Source organism: Cygnus atratus, chromosome 2 (genome assembly GCF_013377495.2).
Source record: "Cygnus atratus isolate AKBS03 ecotype Queensland, Australia chromosome 2, CAtr_DNAZoo_HiC_assembly, whole genome shotgun sequence".
Taxonomy (NCBI): Eukaryota; Metazoa; Chordata; class Aves; order Anseriformes; family Anatidae; genus Cygnus; species Cygnus atratus.
The window spans coordinates 14,625,551-14,645,350 of NC_066363.1; the positions used below are offsets into that span (position 1 = coordinate 14,625,551).

The 19,800-nt window shown below is 38.5% G+C and overlaps 1 protein-coding gene across 20 annotated transcripts in view; it reads left to right on the forward strand.

Annotated features, from left to right (window-relative positions):
- PARD3 (par-3 family cell polarity regulator) overlaps positions 1 to 19,800 on the forward strand; it is a 445,585-nt gene that overhangs the window by 165,379 nt on the left and 260,406 nt on the right. For all 20 annotated transcript variants that reach the window (XM_035545279.2, XM_050708750.1, XM_035545284.2 and 17 more), the window contains exon 4: positions 9,652 to 9,830. In XM_035545279.2, coding sequence (XP_035401172.1) covers positions 9,652 to 9,830 — 179 coding nt within the window. The remainder of the gene's footprint in view (positions 1 to 9,651; positions 9,831 to 19,800) is intronic.

The window sequence follows — 19,800 nt, forward strand, 5'->3', positions numbered from 1 at the left end:
TTAGCTGCTGGGAGCCTGACAAATTCTGGCATGATGTACATACCATAGTATTGCAGTAAATATCTTCTGTTAGTTCTGGCTAAAACTGTATCTCCACTAAGAAAGCCAATCTTCATCTCTGGGCTAGAACCAATCACAAATGGTGACGAAAATTGGCAACGGTAAGCCTGAAAAGTCATTGATCCAAAAATTCACAAACCGTCTTTCATGTAGTGAGATTTCTTTTTGAACTCAGCTGAGCTTCTTCTTATTTGCTTATTCTTAGTTTTGAACTTTTAGGAATAATTTTGACTCTCTTCAGCCTTAGCAATGTGACATAAAAAAAGAAGCGAGAGCTGCGTAATTAGGCATGCAGTGTAACCACGTGCTTCCAGGGCTGTAAAAGGGAGGAGGGGGAAACGTTGCTAAAGTTTCTCCAAGGGGTGGTGGGTTTTCTACATTTCCAGAAGAGACCGATTCAGGCTCCCTGAAGTTGTGAGGGGTTTGGTGAAGTACATATAAATACAGGTAGGGTTGTTCAACTTCAAGCAGCAGCTAGGTCTCCTACCGCTCATTAAGCTTGGTTTTAAGAAAGAAGGAGATACAGTTTATTAGTATAATCTGCTTCTAGTAGGGCAGAAGAATTAAAGATGTCTGTTGGTCCGTCACCCTTTGGAGAGCAGCAGATGTTCCATTTTATTGTCCCATTGTGGGCATTATCTAAACAATTTAACTAACAACTCCCAGTGTAGTCTAAATTGCCTTACTCCCTATTTGGCTACTGGGAACCCCAGAGGTTTTTTGCAGAAAGTGATCTTTAACCTTGAGAGCTAATGAGAAGATTTCAGCGCCTTGTACTGACAGCTGGAGCATCTTATTCCCCACTCAGGTAATCGGAAGGAGCTTGTTCTGATGCCTACATGTTTGTGTTGTCCCCTGTTGCCTCTCACAGCTTCCCAGCCCATCCTCTGACCTACCTGGTCAGGGACAGCATCGCACCTCCTTGCACAGAGCTGTGCTGTCTGTCCTCCCGTGTCGTGGGCATGGCAGCCCCACTGCTGCGCATCCCCTGCCGATGAGGGTTGGTGGCATTTCGTCTCGTTCATTAAACACGCAAATACTTGATTCGTCTTTGGGGATTCAGCTTGATGCTTGTAGCTGAATGATGGAAAATAGTGCTCTTACCTCGAGACCTTCACGCCCTGTGCTTTGCCTCTGAGCTGTGTTAGTCCCCATGTGCAGAAGAGCCTTCTGCTAAAATTATTTGTCAGAGCGTGTGGGGTGACAGGACGTGGTCTTTTCCTAGCTCTTTTGCTCATCTTGGTCACCAGCAGCAGAAACGAGCTCAGTGAAATATTAACTCACAGGGATTTGGTAACACTTTAAATGAGAGCGTGTTTCTTGAGTTCCAACATGTTTCTAATAATCCCAGTAAATATTTCTGTCACGGAAACAAGAACAAGTGCCATTAAAATTACAGAAGCTGTTAGTCATTTTTAATAGTTGTTCAGGACCGTGTACACTCTATCTTGTTATAGAAGTTAGTTGTATTTTTTTTGGCCATGTGAGAAACTCAGGAGCGTGCAGTAGAATATATTCCTTCTCACACACCTTCTTTTTTCTTCAGACTCTATGCATACAGATATGAAAATGTATGTACAGATCATTTCTGACAAAAAAAAAATCTTTTAAATTATTATATTAACCTTTTTTGGTTGTCATAACTATCATGCTTCAATTAGAAGTATGTCTAAATCATTTCTGTAATGAAGCTATGTGGATTTTGGGCAACACAGGTTCAGCTCCACCTCTAGGTGTTGATACCCCAAACCTGGTGCCTTCTGCTGCCTCACAGTGGCCTGTGAGCTGGATGTAAGTGTTCATTTTCATGTCTTAAATAACCTTAACTGGGTTTTTGACAATTTTGGAACTTCTCTGGAGTGAAGCAAGGCCGGAGATGGCCATGCTCACTGTGGGCTATATATATTTAATTTTATTTATTTATTTATTTATTTATTTTTTAACCAATCCAGAAGGCTTTTTGTTTACTTTTGACCTAAACCCCAGCAGAAATGCTGTAGGTTTTCATTCCTTGCTGTGTGCAGTGCTGTTTGCCCTGGACAGTGTTGATGGGTAAGATTTCCTTTGCCAGCTGTGTGGGTCAGGGCAGGAGCCCCAGCAGCGCTGCTGATGAGCAGCGATGATGCTCCTCAGCCCTCGGGGCCACGCAGACCTTTATGGTTTTACAGCTGACTTTACAGAAAAGTCATGTAGCTCCATAAATCACGAGCAAGAGTGCTGCACGAGGTTCTGATGGGGAGTAAGGTGGGGGAGAGATTCCCGTTCCAGCTTTGTAAGGATTTGTGTAACAAGAAGTCCCCTGCTAATTACACACACACACGCTGAATTACAATTAAGCATATCTAACTCTGGTACCTGGACACGATCCACATATGAATTTCCATCTCACACGGGAGGTGATATATGAGGCTGTGTCAGCAACAGATGTTGAAAGTTTGATTTAAGAGAAAGTCAGAAATGGATACAGACTAAAGAAGCTGACAGGTAGTTTTGAACCCCTAATATCTTGCACTGCGGCGCAGCGGCACTTTCTGCTCACCCCTTTCACTCTTCACATAAAAGCACAGCGCGGTGATCTGGGGACCAGACGGAGGAGGCGATGGCACAGGGGCGACCACAGCAGGTTTTCTCTGGTTGAAACTCACTAATGAAAGAACCATAATGTGTAGTATACACATTATTATCATTCTTGGTTCTTCCTAATTGAGTTCTTCAAGTTACAATCTAAATCCTGTTGTTGCATCTCTATTTTTTCCTTTTCTCCAGGAAAAATTTGCAGACTTCCTCCTCTAAGTGAGCCTTTCCAAGCCTATCACAAGCACTTATACCACGAGCAATACACAGTTTTCCCATCATTGTATTATGTGATGGGAAATTTTAGGACTCAGTTTTAGGGGATATTTCAAAGTTGTGGCAAGAATAATACCTGCCAACCTTCTTGGCATTATCAACTCAAACTAGCTAGGAATTTGCTCCCGTCTCTGCACACCTTTGTCTGCACCACAAAATGAGTTTTGAATGAAGATGCAAAACCACAGTACCTTCAATAGAAAATAACTATAACTAAAAATCAATCAGAATCTTATTGTGTAGGGTTGTTCGCTGATGTCAGCAGAAGTAAAGTTGACTACAATACTTCTACTCTCACACAAGTGCTTGATGAAGTAATGAACAGAATTTGGCAATAATTTGTAACATCTTGGGGGCTGTAAGTGCATTTTTCCTAGTTCTGCAGCAATGGTGTGAAAATGGGTGAAAAGGTAATCCAGAACAATTTAAAGAAATCCACAATGAATGTACCCAAAAAACTGAGACTGCAGCTCATTAAAACATACTACAACATAATTTTTGACAGAGATGAGTACAGCATTTGTAAGATCTGACATTTTTGTCTTTTCTTTTGGCATGCAAAGACATTTGCATTTTAGAAAAAAGCCCAGAGAAAGGAGATGGAAAGAGTGTACATAATTAAATTTTAATTTCAGTTTTAAAGATCTTTCCCTAATTAGCTTTAAAAGTCAGTGTCTAAGTAAATTGAGTTTCAAGGTGCAATCATCTTTTTCCTCCCTGGATCTTAGTATTCAAAAGTAAGAGAAAGAATACTAGAGAAAGAAAGAAAACTGTTATTTTACAGGCCTTTCAAGATAAGGATTTAACATTACCTCATTATTAAAATATCTGTGGCAGGTTGATGTTTTCTTGTTTTTAAATTTTATAGTCATTGAGCAGGCATGGAAGGGAAAACTGAAAACTTAGGTTCTACTAGAAGAAAATGAAAATGATATTAAGTAGGTAAGGATTTTTGTCTCTTCTGCTGTATGATAAGACTTTTCTGATGGATTGGTTGCTTTTTTTTTAATGTCATCAATTCTTCCAGAGATGATGACATTTCTACATTAGTATGGGTGTTTTCTGAACAGGTTAAGACCAGAATAATATTTACAAAAATGAATGCCAACAGAGAGTTAAGAGAAGGCAGAGGTGAAGTTGTGTATTCCTTAGCACCGAGCAATGGTTATGACCATGGGAAATGCTGTAATTGTATGTGACACATGAAAGGAAAGATAGGTTTTTAAGTGAAGGGGAGATAACTCATAACAGAAATATCAGCTTGGGAAAATAATAATAATACAAATTGAGAAGAAGAAATATATATTTATATATATTAAAGATTTTGACCAAATAGTATTCTCTTTGGGAAATGCTGTAAATTCTTTTACAGAATCATATCATAGTTATGTAAAAGAGGACTGGATTCTGTAGGAGAGCAAAACATTGCTCTGTGCCATGAAGAGACAGTTAGGGGTATATATATGCTTTTCCTTTGCTGTCATGTCTGAAAATATGTTTCTGTAAAGGTCTGTATCTGGTAACGTGTGGCCACGTAGTTCTACCATTTTGCATCCTCCCAGTAGTCCTCTCTGTATTGCATGCCTGAGTTACTCTTTGAGGAAAGATGGCATAGTTGTACAGCGTGTAGATCTTTACCTCCTGGAACTGCTTATATTTTTGCTATATTTTTCTTTTTAATTCTAGATGCCTACTTTTGATTTGCACTGTATTGTTAATCTTGAATAGAAGTGCTGATTTATATTCATTGCTGTTAGGGTTTAATGCAGTTTGTAGCAAAGTTCACAATCAGTTATTTTTTTGTTCTCTGACTCATTTTCTTCTATGTGAAGAGAAAAAGCACTGAAAACCTTTGTAGCAGTTCAGTTTGCAACAGCCTCAACGTTCTGTGGAAGTTATCATCATCTTGTCTCTAGAGGCTTGCAGGAATGAAAGTTGATCAGATTTGGGGGATTTGAGGTTTTGAAGGTCATAGGAGATGTTTTTCTCTCACTGTGTCCAGCTGAGTGGAACAAGGAGCTGGACTGGACCTACTGAAATTTGAACCATCGCTGTAGGAACTGTGCTGGTGTGTGAAACTCAAGGCTAATCTAAATATTTTTAACAGGTATTTCAGTTAAATATTGATGAAGTCTTAGCTTGTAGTTTTAAATACTTAAGGCTTAAAGAAGCAGTCCTGCTGTCCTCAGCCCCAGGATGGACCCGAACTCATCCTTCTTCTTGAAGGCCAATGAGGATTTGGGTGGTAGGATGAACCAGATGGGTGACACAAGCAGTAAAACTGTTGAATCTCTTTCTCCCGTACCCTGACCAGTTTTTTGATGCTGAGGTAGGATCTCTGCATCTCTCTGCATCTGAGGTAGGATTTCTCTTATATGTACGACACAACTCAGTGTACCTACAATGTACATCCAGGCTCACTTCAAGAAACTCTGTCTAATCTGAGAAACTTCCTTGCTGAAACCTACTCTTTCCCACAGAGTTTTTTTGGTTTTACTGAATCATCATTTTCCTAGAGAAAGCTCTTGAGTGTGTGTGGGGAAGAAAAAAAAATAATAAAAAATCCTGTTTGGGTCTGCTCCTCAGTCTTGGGCCTGATAGCCTGTTTGAGGTGGCCAAAAATGACCTTAAGCCCATTTTTCATGTCTTAAAATTCAGTGCATGCCAAACTGCAAGCTGCCAGTGATAGTGAGGAGCAGAAACATCGGCTGAAATCTTCACAGTGAAAAATTGTCCGTGCTACACATCTTTTTCTAGTCATACCCTCTAAGCTGCTGTCTGAGAGGAAATTGATATGGGAACATATATATATGCTCCACTCTGAAAGACCAGCAGCCTTTGCGTGGCATGGTTGCAGGCAGGACGAGGCAGTCAGCTTTATGGATGAAATTTGCCAGATCCTCTCACGCTTTTGCTCGTGAGCACGTTTGAAAATCAGAAAAGGTGATGACCCTTTTAAAATAAAAATGGAATTGCTGGCAGGAAGGAAAGGTACAACTCTGTGTTCTTAGCATTTAGAGATGGTTATAAAATGTATATTGGCTGTTTTTATAATTTATAGTGAAACCGCTGTTGCTTTTAATAAAATGAGACTTCCAGTCAGAGTTTCATGATTATGAATGTGGGCATTTTGTTACCCAGCTTGGATTTATCCTACAAATAACCATTTTCTAACATAACTGTGGCCATACACATAACTTAATGGGATTCTCTGTCACACATAATTCTTTTTCAACTTCTAGGGGTTGGACTTGTAGCTGAATACTTAAAGTCCTTGAATAAGGCTCAAGAACTGAGTTAGTGACAACTTTCATGATTTTTAATTTAATTTTTCCTTAATTCTTAGACTTTTAAAACTTCCTGTAATTCATTATTAGATTTACCATTTCAAGTGCTTATTTAAAAGGCACCTTAGCTGCTGAAGCAAATCAATATTTACAGTGCATTAGTGCCACAGAGAATTTGAAGCCTTGTGATTAGAGTTCATTGCTGTTTTATCCAGTCTTCAAAGAAACCCCAGACTTCAAACACTATCAGCCATCATCCTGAAATCAGTGACATTGCATTGGTCCCATGCGTACTTCATCTTGTGGTTTAATTATTAAGTTTCTTTCCTTTGATTTTCCTTTTAATATTTCAAAGTATATCATCTTCAAATCTATAAATTTAAGGAAACCTGAAGATTGTAACCACCAATATATTGGTAGAAAAATCTGTTCAATGTATTCTTTTTTGTTGTTGTTCTAATGGACTGTATGGAAACTGAGCTAGAGCAGTCTCTCAGAATAGAAATGGAGAGAGGAATACAGGAGATGGTATTTATCAGTTGTGGTTAACGCAGCATGAATAAGATTTAATTCCTGGATCAATACCTGGTGAAGTATTGTCCATTGCCAAGGACCATGCCCTAGAGCTCCACATACTTGTCCCATTCCAGTGATAAAAAAATAAAAATAAAAATTACCAACCCCAAACTTCTAATTTAACTTGGAAATGCATAGATCTAGCACACCCAAACGATTATCTTTTATAATTCACTTTCTTGTGAAGTTTGGTTAGTAACGCAAGTTACATTTCCTTGTACATGGAGCCATTTTCATAAGGAGTGATTACAGCTGATCAAGTTGTATCTTTGTATTAACAAAACAATGTTCTTTTGGAGCTTCGGAGAAATGTTCAATAAATGTCTGAAAGTACCGCAGTAGCTAACCTTAATAAAATGAGATGGGTCATATTAAAAGTGGCTCAGCAGCAAATAAATTTTTTAGAGAAACATCTCACATTGATGTTTTCTCTGGGAAATTAATATTTGGAAATTCTGTTGCATAATTAATTTTCTGTGTTGTGAAAAGTCTCTGACACTTAGCATGGTTCAAACTGTGATGTTTTACCTACAAAGAAAAAGGCAACGCAGTGATAATTGCTCCCTCCTCTCCAGAAGTGCTGACTTGAGTTCCATTTTCTTCCCTTTATTTCTTTGTTGGCAATTCAGCTTCTCCTCTTACAGAAGTTCACTGAACTGAACTTTTGTTTTGTCAAGTAATTTGAAGAAAGAGTGTAAAAATACAAGAACATTTTGCTATCGCCATGCTTATATATAGATGTATGAGCATAAGGAGCAAGTGAACTCATGTTTGAAAATGATAATTCCCTGTTGTATGTAGGGTGGGTAGCTAAGGCGAACGGGATAATATGCATGCGCTGCTGTTTGGAACAAATATAGATTGGTATTTTTCTTAAGTAGCACCACTCATGCTACAGACCCACTTTCCTGACCAGGCTAATCCAATAAATGAGTGTCCGTTCAGAGCGAAGGCAGCAGCACAGACACTGCTGTTAATGGGTCACTTCATTATGCTTTGTGGTGCTGTTGCCTGTGACCACAGCTGTGGCACCTTTGTTATATAGATCTCTGGTGATTTGCTAGTGTACTTTTATTATGTTTACCATCTAGCGGGAAATGAGGGGCTTTGCTTTCAGCTGCTTCATAAAACTTGAAGTAGTTGAAGACAAGGCAATCAAAGAAAAACCCTCTGTTATGTGTTTTGTGAGTATATACTGAGTAATCACATTCTAAGTAGAGTTGACTCAGACCATAAATACTTTTCTGCATAATTAACGTGATCTTTCCTGAAATATTCTTTTAATTACTTCTTGTTCCATTATACTCTCATATATACATATTTATAAAAGAAAAAAAAATCTTTGTTGGAAATTAACTCTTATGAATGTCTTTGTTATGAAAATGAAAAAAAAATAATTTTCAAAGGGAAGAGAAATAGTACAGTGTTAGTGGGAAAAACATTAATTCTCTGTTATTCTCATTTACCAGATTGGACATGAAATAGAATGACTGTTCTGAATGTACCACTTGTGCATATCTCAGCAGCACGAGTCCTGGTTGTTCTAAAAAGCTCCTTGCACATTTATTTTCTCTGTGTGGCATGACCTGCTATATTTCTCAGTGTCTTTATAATGCCATACAAAATAAGGTTTTGTATTTTAATGTTGTTCTATGTAGCTTTAACATAATGATATTGTAAAGCTTAAGAGTAGTCAGTTATCCAACTGCTGTCATTGTGTTTTCTGGCTGGTATTGTGACACATGAACCTTCAGCTTCTTCAGGAACTGCTTGATCATGGCATTAAAAAATAGTCCTGGTATCATTCTCAGATGTTGGCCAGTGTGCCTTCCCCAGTGACTCTGCTTGCTTATGTGCCATAGTTTTCACCTTTTCCTTTTTCACTTTGCATTCAAGGTTCTCAGTGCAGCAGTAAAGAGAAATAAGACTGATAAATCACATCACCTCCGTTCTGGTGTTGAGTGGGAGAGTGCTAAGAGGTCGCAAATGCAGGCGATGAAACTTCTGTTTGGGCACGAAGACTGTAGATGTGTGGATATTTGCTGTAGGATAATACATGAAATTGGAAAAATTAAGTTGTATTTCAAGAGAAACTAACTTTAATGTGCCATCAAAGTTTCCAGACCTGATTTGACCTCTACATATATTAAAAAACCCTATCTCTTTCCAATTGATCTACCTGCCTGATGCACCATTTATTACTAATGAAATATTTTTCTCCTGTCAGTCATGCCAGCTGGAAAGCTAAGGGAATCAAGGTAAATCAACACAGACCTTCCAGACACAGTCAGGAAAAGGAATAATGCAGAACAGAAACCAGTCACTTCCATAAGTTCTAAGAAAGGCATGGAGAGTGTATTTTCCAAGGAGAGGAGCTGCCTTTCCCTGCAGAGGCTGCTGTGCCACCACTTGCAAGCGTGCTCTGGGTGGCAGTGCCCACACTGGGAAGCGTGGTCCTAGTCCACTCCTTGTTTTGGCATCATGCTCTTTAGACCTTTGGCTACTTGCCCTTTAAAATAGCTTTAAGTCGCCTTAGTTGGTTGCTCAAGCTTATGCTGTTCTTTTGTTTTAATTTTACACAACAACCAACAGATGGTAGCGATACCATGTTTGTACTTACAAAGCCAAAGAACTGTACAAGGTTAAAAGAATTATGTTTGGCCCTTGTTTTCTTCTCATGTGGTCAAGCAGCAAGGCTGTGGTTTTAAAGGAAACAGACCTTGTCCTTGAGGAACTATGCTGAGGTCAATAACTGGTTACCCTGCAAAACCACATTTGGTCAAAACCACCCATCCAGAGCCTGAAAAAATATTTTTTCCTATGTGAAAAACATTTTAAATCTAGTCAGAGTTTATTTACTGTCTCTTTTGTTTTTCAGATATGCCTCTTCATGTACGGCGGAGTAGTGACCCTGCACTGATTGGCCTCTCAACATCTGTAAGTGATACAAATTTTTCTTCAGAAGAACCTTCACGGAAAAACCCTACAAGGTGGTCCACAACAGCAGGCTTCCTCAAGCAGAACACCCCTGGCGTACCCACTACTCATGAAAGAAAGGTATATTTCTTTTCACCTCTTCATTCAATAAATGAGAAAATGTGCATGCATCTTTACTTGTTTTGTCCTCTCATCTACTCCAGGTTTAAACCTTTGTTTTCAGACCTTGTCCAACAAAACCACATTATCAGCAGAACACTGTGCCAGTCACATGCGTACCTTCTTCTTAGCAAGTCCTCAGTGGCACCCACAGCAGGTGTTACAAATGTTTGATTTTGCCATTAAGTGCCATTGAAGCTCTGATTACTCATTACTCTGTTAAGCAGGGCCTAAATACTGTCACACATTTTCTTTGAATGCAAATAGGCAGTTTCTATAATGACTTCTTCTATCTCCGCAGAAGTCCTAATGTCAATGAATAATCTGCATGCCTACAGCCATTCTGGCTCTGTCTTTCTGACATAGCAATGCTAGTTGTCATTTTCTGAGGCACTAGTCAAGTAACACAAAGCAAAAATTGCAAATGGTGTATTATTTGCTTTCATTTTTTTTTTTTATTTTTTCAATATGATTTCAGTATCTCTACCTGAATTGCTTTACCAGCAGGAGAAGTCAGTAGGAAGCACTCTCCTCAGTGCATTATTGGAAAAAAAAAGAAGCTGTAAGAAAGATTCCCTTTTGTGCAGCTCCCTACATTGCCCAACATTGTGATGGCAACATAAAAACAAACTGAAAAAGGTTTTTTTTTCCAACAGAAAGTTGCCCTACAGAAAGTTGCACTTTCAGTTGCCATTCTGACTGCACAGCATAAGATCCTGTCAGAAAACAGGCAGCTTATTACAGGTTTTTTTTCTTTATTGTTATTAATTCTGTGTAGTATAAACACAAGCTAAAAAGATGCAGCTAGAACTCCCAAACCCCAAATAAAGAAATCTTTACATGCTGCTAAAGAAGTCACCTATCTCCCATGGGTTTTTGGTTACTTCAAAAATATCAATAAAGACACAGTGCTCATAGGCATTAAGGTCCGCATTCTTAGAGAGTTTTCAGTTTAACCTTGTACCTTTAGGTCTCTGCTTGATCAGGATTTCAGGTAGGTGAAGGTATATATTCTGTCACTTGTGCTGGTGCAGTATAGAAGTGTGTGTTGTTTTGAAAAGTATTTTACAGTATTCTGATTTGGAGAAGAAAAGTGATCATCTAATCCCTTTGAAGTGTTAACATTTTCATTTAATTTTTCTGAAATCATAATGAGACCGTACTTCATTACTCCACAAGCATGAATGTAGAGGGCCGTACATAAATAGCATAGTCAGATTTGAGTGTGCGAAGTTAGCAGAAATTGGAGAGAATTGAACAGCAGCTGATCTTTCACACTAGTCTTCTTGCATCATTAGTTGTTCATCATGTATTTGCTCTTGATTTTCATAAAAATATTTGCTGTCTACTGGAGCATGGTGACTGAAATGGAAAGGAATTCATATGATCTCATGTAGTGATGGGAAGGTAGGCACAAGAGAACATTAAATCAAGAAGATGGTTTAGAACTAATGTAGGTTAGCTAGTGCTACAGATATTGTTAATTTCCTTTACTCTTTTTATTTTATATACTGTATGCATTCATCTTTCAAATAGAGCAGATCTATTTTTAATAGATAAGATGCAGTAAACAACTGCAATTGAATAATAATTGCTTGTGCAACATATGTTGTGAATTAATACTTAGTTAATTTGTGCTAGATTGTTTATTTCTGTTGTTAGCATCTTGATTCTGTCATGTGAGTCAAGATTTCATAGTGAATCCTATTGCTCATAGGAATTGATATTAAGAATTCTCCTTTCTTGCTCAAATATGAGCAACAATTTAATTTGTGTTATCATTCTAAAAGGTGCATTTTTGAAGTTCTCTATCACTTACCAAAGTACTAACACTGAATTTTTGTGAATGTGTTCAGGTTATTTGAACTACAGCAACTCCTCACTGTTATTGTTTTCTTCAGCTACTCAGATAACAAGAAGAGATGGCTGTGCTTTGTTCCAGACTATTTCATTGATTATAGATGACACAGACATTTCAAGCAAAGCAATGAGAACAATCTTAATTTTCTGCTCTGTGCATTGGGCTTGAACACCCATATATCTTTTGTGGGCGGCTGGCACTACGTAATGTTTTCACTGCAGTTCCCTCTCTTGACAGCACAAGAACATATGTTCTTGGGCTGAAATTCGCAGCACAGTTGTAGATTAGCAACTTTACCCCAGCAATATCTGTATGTCTCTTGCAGAAACAAGAAAAGGGTTTCTGGGAGAGTTGCCAAAAGCTTCATCCACCTACTGACTCTAAGAAGTGACATTACTTTCAGCCCGTCACCTCCAAAGAGAAATAATTGACAGGTAGAAACCCTGTCCAATTTTTAGAGGAATTAGCAAAGGGAGGCTGCATGTATCTGGCAGAAGGGATTTATTTCTCAGGGGCAAGTGAGAGAAGACTCCTTATTGGTGTTTATTTCATTTTGGGTAAGAACAATTTGGAATGGCAGGAAAATGGGCAGATGCTCAAGATTAGAAGAAATGAAGGGGGTGGGAGTGCTGCCATGCACTGAAGGCTGTGAAGAGCCAGGACATATGCCAGTAGTTCTGGGCAAATAAAAAGGGAAAAGGGCACCTGGAAAGAGGAAAAATGTGGGAGGTTTGAAGGATCCCATTGAAAAAATTGTAGTGCCTTTAGGTATTAGGGTGGAACTGAGCTCTCGTTTGTTCTTCATATCACTTCATTGTAAAGAAACGTGTTTATTGTCATGATGTCCCAGTACACTGTGTTTCCTTAGAAGTGGAATCTCGACCTTTTCTGTCGCTCACCTGTACTTAAGTCTTTTAAGAGCAGCTTGAAACCAGATGTTGATGTTCTCTGTCCCAAAGTGCTTATGTATTTGAAAAATTATCATTATTATTGATTATTTAAAAATTACTGTACTGTTGGTGACTGTACTCAGATAGGTAGTTCCTGACCTCTTCCTTCTGTGGCCTTGTCCTGAGTGGTCTCAACCGAACGATTAGGGCTCCTCATCTGTGCAGACTTTCACAAAGTTGGCTCATGATTATCAACCACTTTCTTAGGTAAATTCACTTCTCAAGATTCTTTTAAAACTAAATATTAAAATCACTCTCAAATACATTTTTGTGTGTGAGACATATCCATATTCCATAATGATTCAAGGCTTGACTTAATCACGTCTCTTGCTTCCTTGAGCCATTCTAATGAAACAAGAAATCTCTTAGTAAAAATATCTTAGCAGAGGCCTGCAGTAATACCTGATTTGCAAGCTGTAATTTTGTTTGAATTGTATTGAACTGTACAGTTCAACAGATTGTATGCAGCTGAAGTGTACCACGTGTGGTTCCTACCATCACAGTAAAATGTTTTTTGATATTGCTGTTTTCTGAATAACCATTAATTTGGATCACAGTCTTAATAATGCAGTACCAAAGACTATTGGCTTAACGAGCTGCACTTAAAATGTGTGAGCTGCAGTAACGAAAATCGGGTCTCCTTTCCCTTAGATGTTTGTGTTAGTGCACAAGAAGGACATATAAATGCAACAGCCAGATACATTGCATATAAATACAAATCAGTTATCTGCTTGGATCCTGCTTCTCTGAAATAGGCAAGGCTTATCTAGTTAACCTGCCTTGCTTAGTACAGGGGTATATCATGGCTACCTGGCTTATGAAAATTTTCACCCTGTGACTTTTCTGAGTTTGATTCATATATTGTTGCATCAGAGATAACAGCATTGCTATAGCATAAAGAGGTGAAAATGTGCACTACGAAAGAGAACTCGAGAGAGCAATGAGAGAGAAAAATGACTATGCCTGGGCCTCTGTGCCTCTCTCGCTCCTGGATTCACCCACCTGGAGCAAAGCAAATGGCACGCAACATGCTCTGCAGGGTGGATCATCAGCAGCAACCACATAGCTGAGTATACTCGGCACATAATTTTTTTCCCTTTTTGCCTTTGCCATTTAGTCAGCAGCCAGGTTTTTTTTGTTGTTGTTGTTTGTTTGAATAGTCTTTCCATGTATGTATGATGAGTTTGAGAACAGCCACGCCTTGTAGGAATAACTGTTTTAGGATGTGCATTCCTCCTGCTTGGAAGCCTTATCTTTTGGGGCTCTGTAAACTGCAGAGGAAAATTCTGTTGCCATATGAGAGTGATCTAAGTCTCATACAGTGTAAAATCCCTTACCTGTAAAGCATTGTGTCTGTCACCATCTCCTCTTGTAGGTATTTTTACTGTTCCTATTGGGTTGGGACAGATAATATTCACATTGTTGGATTGCATTTTTTCACTTATGTGAAAGATGCAATGCTTTCTAATTCTCTTTGTAAACAGAGTATAAACATGTATTTCTGTAATGAAGTATGTCTAGATAGGAGAAAAGCATGCACGCATTATAGGAGATGTATATACCATATAAAAATGGTACATCCAATGGTGTGCCATCAGATTCAAAGTGAAAACTCGTTTCATTTAGCTTTGAGTCTTTTCAAAGCTGGCTTAGTGGAGTTTGCTCTATTACTGTCACTAAAGACATGGTATTTCAATACATTTGAACTGTAACTCAGAGGATTGAACTGTAACTCAGAGCTCTATATTAAAACAGCATGCATGAGTTTCATTTTATAGCCAGGGAATCTGAATCGCAGACTGGAAATTCATTAGACTGACTAGTGAAAACTGGACTAAGAGACTGGGCATCATTCTGGGAACAAGCTTATTTCTTTTTGGTCAGACATTTACAGGTTTTGTCATTTCAGTTGTGATTGCATATAGTGTAGAGGAAAGGAAAATGAGAGCCATTTACAAATGCTGATATAAGTGTTTTAATGCAACAAAATGTTGCTATGGGAGAGAGATGGATGGGTATTTAAACAACAAAAGTTATATGCACCAGTTTTCTTTCTTTGTGATAGAAAATCATTGCTGGCAGCTTGTCACACGATGATGAAATAGTTTAGAGGAAACGTACGCAGACAGTGCAATACAAAATAAACATAGTATGTGTTATTTTTGTCCTGGGTAATGTGTAAAATTCATGACTTTCATAGAACCACAGAACCGCTGAGGTTGAAGGTACCTCTGGAGATCTTCTTGTCCAACTGCTTTGCTCAGAGGAGCATCAACCAGAGCAGGTTGCTCAGGTTCGTGTCCAGTTGGGTTTTGAGTATACGTGTCTCCAAGGTTGCAGCCTGCACCACTTCTCTGGGCAAGCTTTTCCAGCGTTCGATCACTCGTGCATAATGACTTGTACTTCAGTACGTGCCTGTTGCCTCTTATTACCACTGAGAAGAATCTGGCTTTCTATACAGAGCAGCTAGTGGTATTTTTGTACAATAAAAATTAAAATCTCTATGGAAAAACTCAGCATTCATGACTTCCAAAATATGAAAACAAATACAGTATTTCTCACCATCAGCAGCGTGTTGGAAATGGGAGATAAAAAATGAAAAATCTTTGCCTGGTGCACAGGGAGATAACAGACAGCGTGTATCACTTGATGCTGTGCTCTGCTGTTTGCCGAGTACTGTGTACACAGGCAGGATTCAGCTATTTGGATCCAAAAGTCAGTCATGACCAGACTTGTTAAGAAGCAGGGGAAAAGCCAACAACAAAAGCAACCAATCCAAAGTTACAATTTTCTCCATCTCTTGTTCTTTTACCTTTTTTTTTCTTTTTTTTTTTTTTTTTTTACCTGTGAGACATCCACTTGTGGAAACCCGTCTATCAAATTTCCTCTCTGTTCCCCAAAAGAGATGGATTATTGGCACAGGGTGCTAAAGAGGTCTGAGAACTGGTGGGATTTTTGCACATCCACTCTGAAGTTGAGCAAGTGTGTTGATTACTCTCAATCTCTGTTCTTCATCAGTGAGGCTGGAAGAATATGTCTTTCTCTCCCAGTGCTGGGCTACCCCAGCCCTCTGTCTGTGTGACAGGTGAGCAGTGTCTGGGTGAGCAATGTCTGGTCCATAGGTGAGAGGACATGGTGCTGCATCATGGGCTGGGAGTGCCTAGGAGGGTCTGGGTGAGCAAGTGTCTTCTGGTGATGGAGGCGTAGTGGAAGGTGCATGGGATGTTTGTCTTTTCACTTTGGTGGTGCTGGTGTACAGCACCTCTTGGAGAGACGGTGAAAGGCACAGACTTTGCAAGTACATGGTACAGGGAAATTTAAGTTGTAATGAATGGCTTTTTCCTCTGCCATTCAGCTAAGTGTACATGTACTTGTAAATCCCATGTTTAAATGTTCACCTCTGTTTTTTTTTTTTTATTAAATAAAAATTGTTACTATACCTCTCCCTGGGTTTGAGACCAAAAATACATGGGCATGTAAGAGTAGCCTGATAAAAAATTGAATAATTTAAGGAAAGAAAAAAGAAAATGAGGCTGGATGTTCAGGTGTAGTGATTTTGTTAAGATTAGAAAAGCACATAGGATTTCATTGGCAGTAGTTGGATCTGGGTTTTGACCTGTTTTCGTCTATTTAATCATAACCCAGAGCCGTGTATTTACACTACATTTGAACTACACACTTGTGTTTCAAGAGTTTCTGCAGATGCATACTCATATATTTGTCCGTCTGCCTTGTTTCCGTGTTACCAAGGCTGTGCATTGGTGCAGAGCAGGCCTGGATTTTGGCTGACCGAGCAGGCAGGCAGTTGCACGTGCAGTAGAAGCCACGCAGCAGTCTGGGCTTTCCTGCAGTGCCCTAATGTGAGTCTGAGTGGCGTCAGCAATGATTATTCCAGCCTTTTTTTTTGTCATGTTTGTTGTATTTTTAAATGAATTTATGTCATTTTGTAATGAATACTAGTCACACAAGAAAACAAGCAAATTTCTCAGACTGAAATTCACTGTCCATGGAACCAATAAAGGGGCAGTGTGATTGGGAAGAAGATGATGAACTTTCCTTTAAAACCAGGAAAACCTCATTACTTGCTGGGCTTAGTTCTGTCATGACTGAATTTGGGGCCGAAACAGATGCTGCTTGTCCTGTCTTGGTAAAGCCCTTGGGAAGGAGTCTGGCCAAGGTCTGAAATGAATTTGCAAGTCGGCTGAGCCAACTGCTTCCTTCACAGCTGAGAGCTGTCCAGGGAGCCCCACTGAGCCCACTGTTTCTATTGTTAAATGCAGAACATGGGGCTGATTTTGGTAAGGGCTGGCTGGGTTGGAGGGGACACTGGTGGCGGTGTGGTGAGGGCACGGCCGCTACCTTTGGGCCTTGCTGCTGCCTGGGGCGCTGCCTCTGGGGCTCGGCCCATAAGGCACTGTCCTTCCTTGAGGTAAGGAAGAAAGAAAAATTAAGTTTTGTTAGCCTGAGAAGACAGAATGGTTCTCTTATCCCCCTCACCCATGTTTTCAGTCATGCAGATACAATTTTCTAAACATAAAAAGAGCTAGTGGAAGCTACTTTCAAATGCTCATTTTAGAGGTATGGCCACCTGAAAGCATTTACCTACACTTACAAGGATAATGCAGGTGGTTTATAACATATTCTTAATTTCAAGATCTAAATATAAGATTCTTGTGAAGTTTCCTGTGCCTTGCTGCTTCCTGTCTCCCTTAACTCTCCAAATATATTTAATATTAAAATCCTATTTGTTAAATCCTATATTCAGAGCATACTTTTGAAATTACTTAATTGCCAGCTTTTTTCCCTTCCTGGAACTTAATTTCTTGGCTCTCCCAAGGAATGAAATGAAGGGATGTTAACATTAAGATAAACAGCTTTACAAATACTGTTTCACTAAATCCAAATTGACGTAAAGCATTGTATAAATTTGGGTACAAAATCAAATATCAGTGAAAATGTCAGGACTGTGCATAATTCCATTATTGCATATAAATAAGTCTATAGATTCATAAATAGCTGGACATAAACAACTATTTAGAACCCTCTAAAGCAGCACAGCAAAATGAGGTGGGAATTGACTGAGTCAAGAAAATTTCAAAAGAGGAGGTCTGATCTTACAGATATTCTTGTATAGGCCAATTGGAATTTCAACTTGGGAGGGGACTATAAATGAGCTTCAGCTCCTTTTTAAAAAAAAATAAATATATATTTTGGACATAATTTTACTGGCTTTAAAAGAAGTCAAAAAGACCTAAGAGACCTATTTTTCTTAAAGGACACTTTCTAGGAGATGTTCTACAATTGGTCTAAGAGAATATTTCACTGTTGTGGAAAAAAAAATGGAAAGGGAAACCGCTTAGAAAGTATAATGTGTACAGGAATCAGAACTGTAGCTTCTTGGCATTTTAAGTTAACTGATTCATTTGTTTTTCTTTAAAATGACGCTATGGAAAGCGATGCCTTTTTAGTGTTGTTTCAAGAAGCTTACAGAAATAAAATCCAGCTTCAGAATTATAATTACAGAATATCAACTGCCATATGTTATTTTGGTTCTTTAGCGTTATCTCTCATGAGGTTTTATTGTGAGATTAACAAGTAATGAGTGAATTGAAGAGGAAGCTTTTTTTCCTGTCCCTCAGCCTGAGAAAAAACAATATACACTGCATGGTAAGTTTTGTTTTTGCATGTGTACATGCAAAGATTGTGACATTTTTGTTTTCCTTTGTAAACAAGAGAGATCAACAGAATGATTTGGATAGGCAGAGTCACAGTTTTTAGTCTACTCTTAATTTAGCCCATGTTCTTTGACACTGAATAGCTAGCTACATGTAGCACCACATGTACAGAAAACTGTCCGTTCATCGTGGCCCCTACATAATGCTTTTTCTTCAGGTCAGGCCTTGCTTGTCAATCAAGGCGTAACATGGAATATATGAATTGGAGTTGCACAACTTTGGAAATTTCTGAACATATGATGATAGAACTTAAGCATAACATTGGCTTTTAAATTGTCTTTCTCCTCATTGGCATCTAATGAGCTATTGTCAACACATAATAAATTATTTCTATTTACAGATCCATAGAAGGGGTCATTTCTGAAGACAAGTCTTTCTAGACTTTCTAAAGGCATCAAAATGACTATGGGGTTGTCATTCTTCATGTCTATTTCCATTATAACATAGAATACAAATGACTATGTTCTGTATTGGAATATTAGATATGCACCTTCTGCATCCTAAGACAGTTTTTACCAGTTGCTGGAAGTGATCCATGTTGCAGGTTGGAGTTAAAAGGAGGCACAAATACGAGATAATTCTTTAATACAGGAGTCCTCTCTTTACTCCTAGTAATGGCCTAAGATTAGAGGCTCCTGATACTTACTTGGTGATTGGGACTGGATTCTTGTTATATGCATTTGGCTGGGCTGTATTATTGTAGCTTCTGCGGTCATGTTCTTCAATATACAGCAAACAAAGCTAGCTTTGAAACTAAACTGTAGAGTGATAAATAAACTGAATCTTCTGAGAGGAAAAGGAAAATCACCCAAGTGGTAGTGTCAGTTTCTTAAGATATACAAATGTTTATAAAGAGTTACTTATTCAGTGATTGGTACAGTTCCTTCTCAGGTAAACTGTTGAAATCTGGTACAATTTGTTGATAAAAAAAGCTGCTCATGAATAGAGAGATTGAATCCAAATCTGATCTCTAGGTAAGAAGTATTTTTTATTGTGAATTTCTGTAAGTACATCACATCTACCGGGTTAATTAATTTCCCATATATAATGTATTTTCCCTGGAAAATAGACGTGTCTAAAAATAGACGTTTTTAAGAAATGGGGACCAGTTGGTTTTATTCCTCATTTATTTCTTTAAAGTCCACAAACAAACAAACCCAACCAACCAACCAAAAAAAAAACCACCACACAGGAGTCTGTTTACTGGATCTTCAGAAAGCATTGAAGATGAGTATATATGTATATTACTGAATTAGTAAACAGATGTTTGTATCAGAGCTGTATTTAAATTAATTACATGGGTGTTTTGTTAATTGCAGCTTTTACAGTCCTGTCCAAGTGTGACATCAAACTGTCCAGGGTCTAGCATGGACACAGTGGAGCAT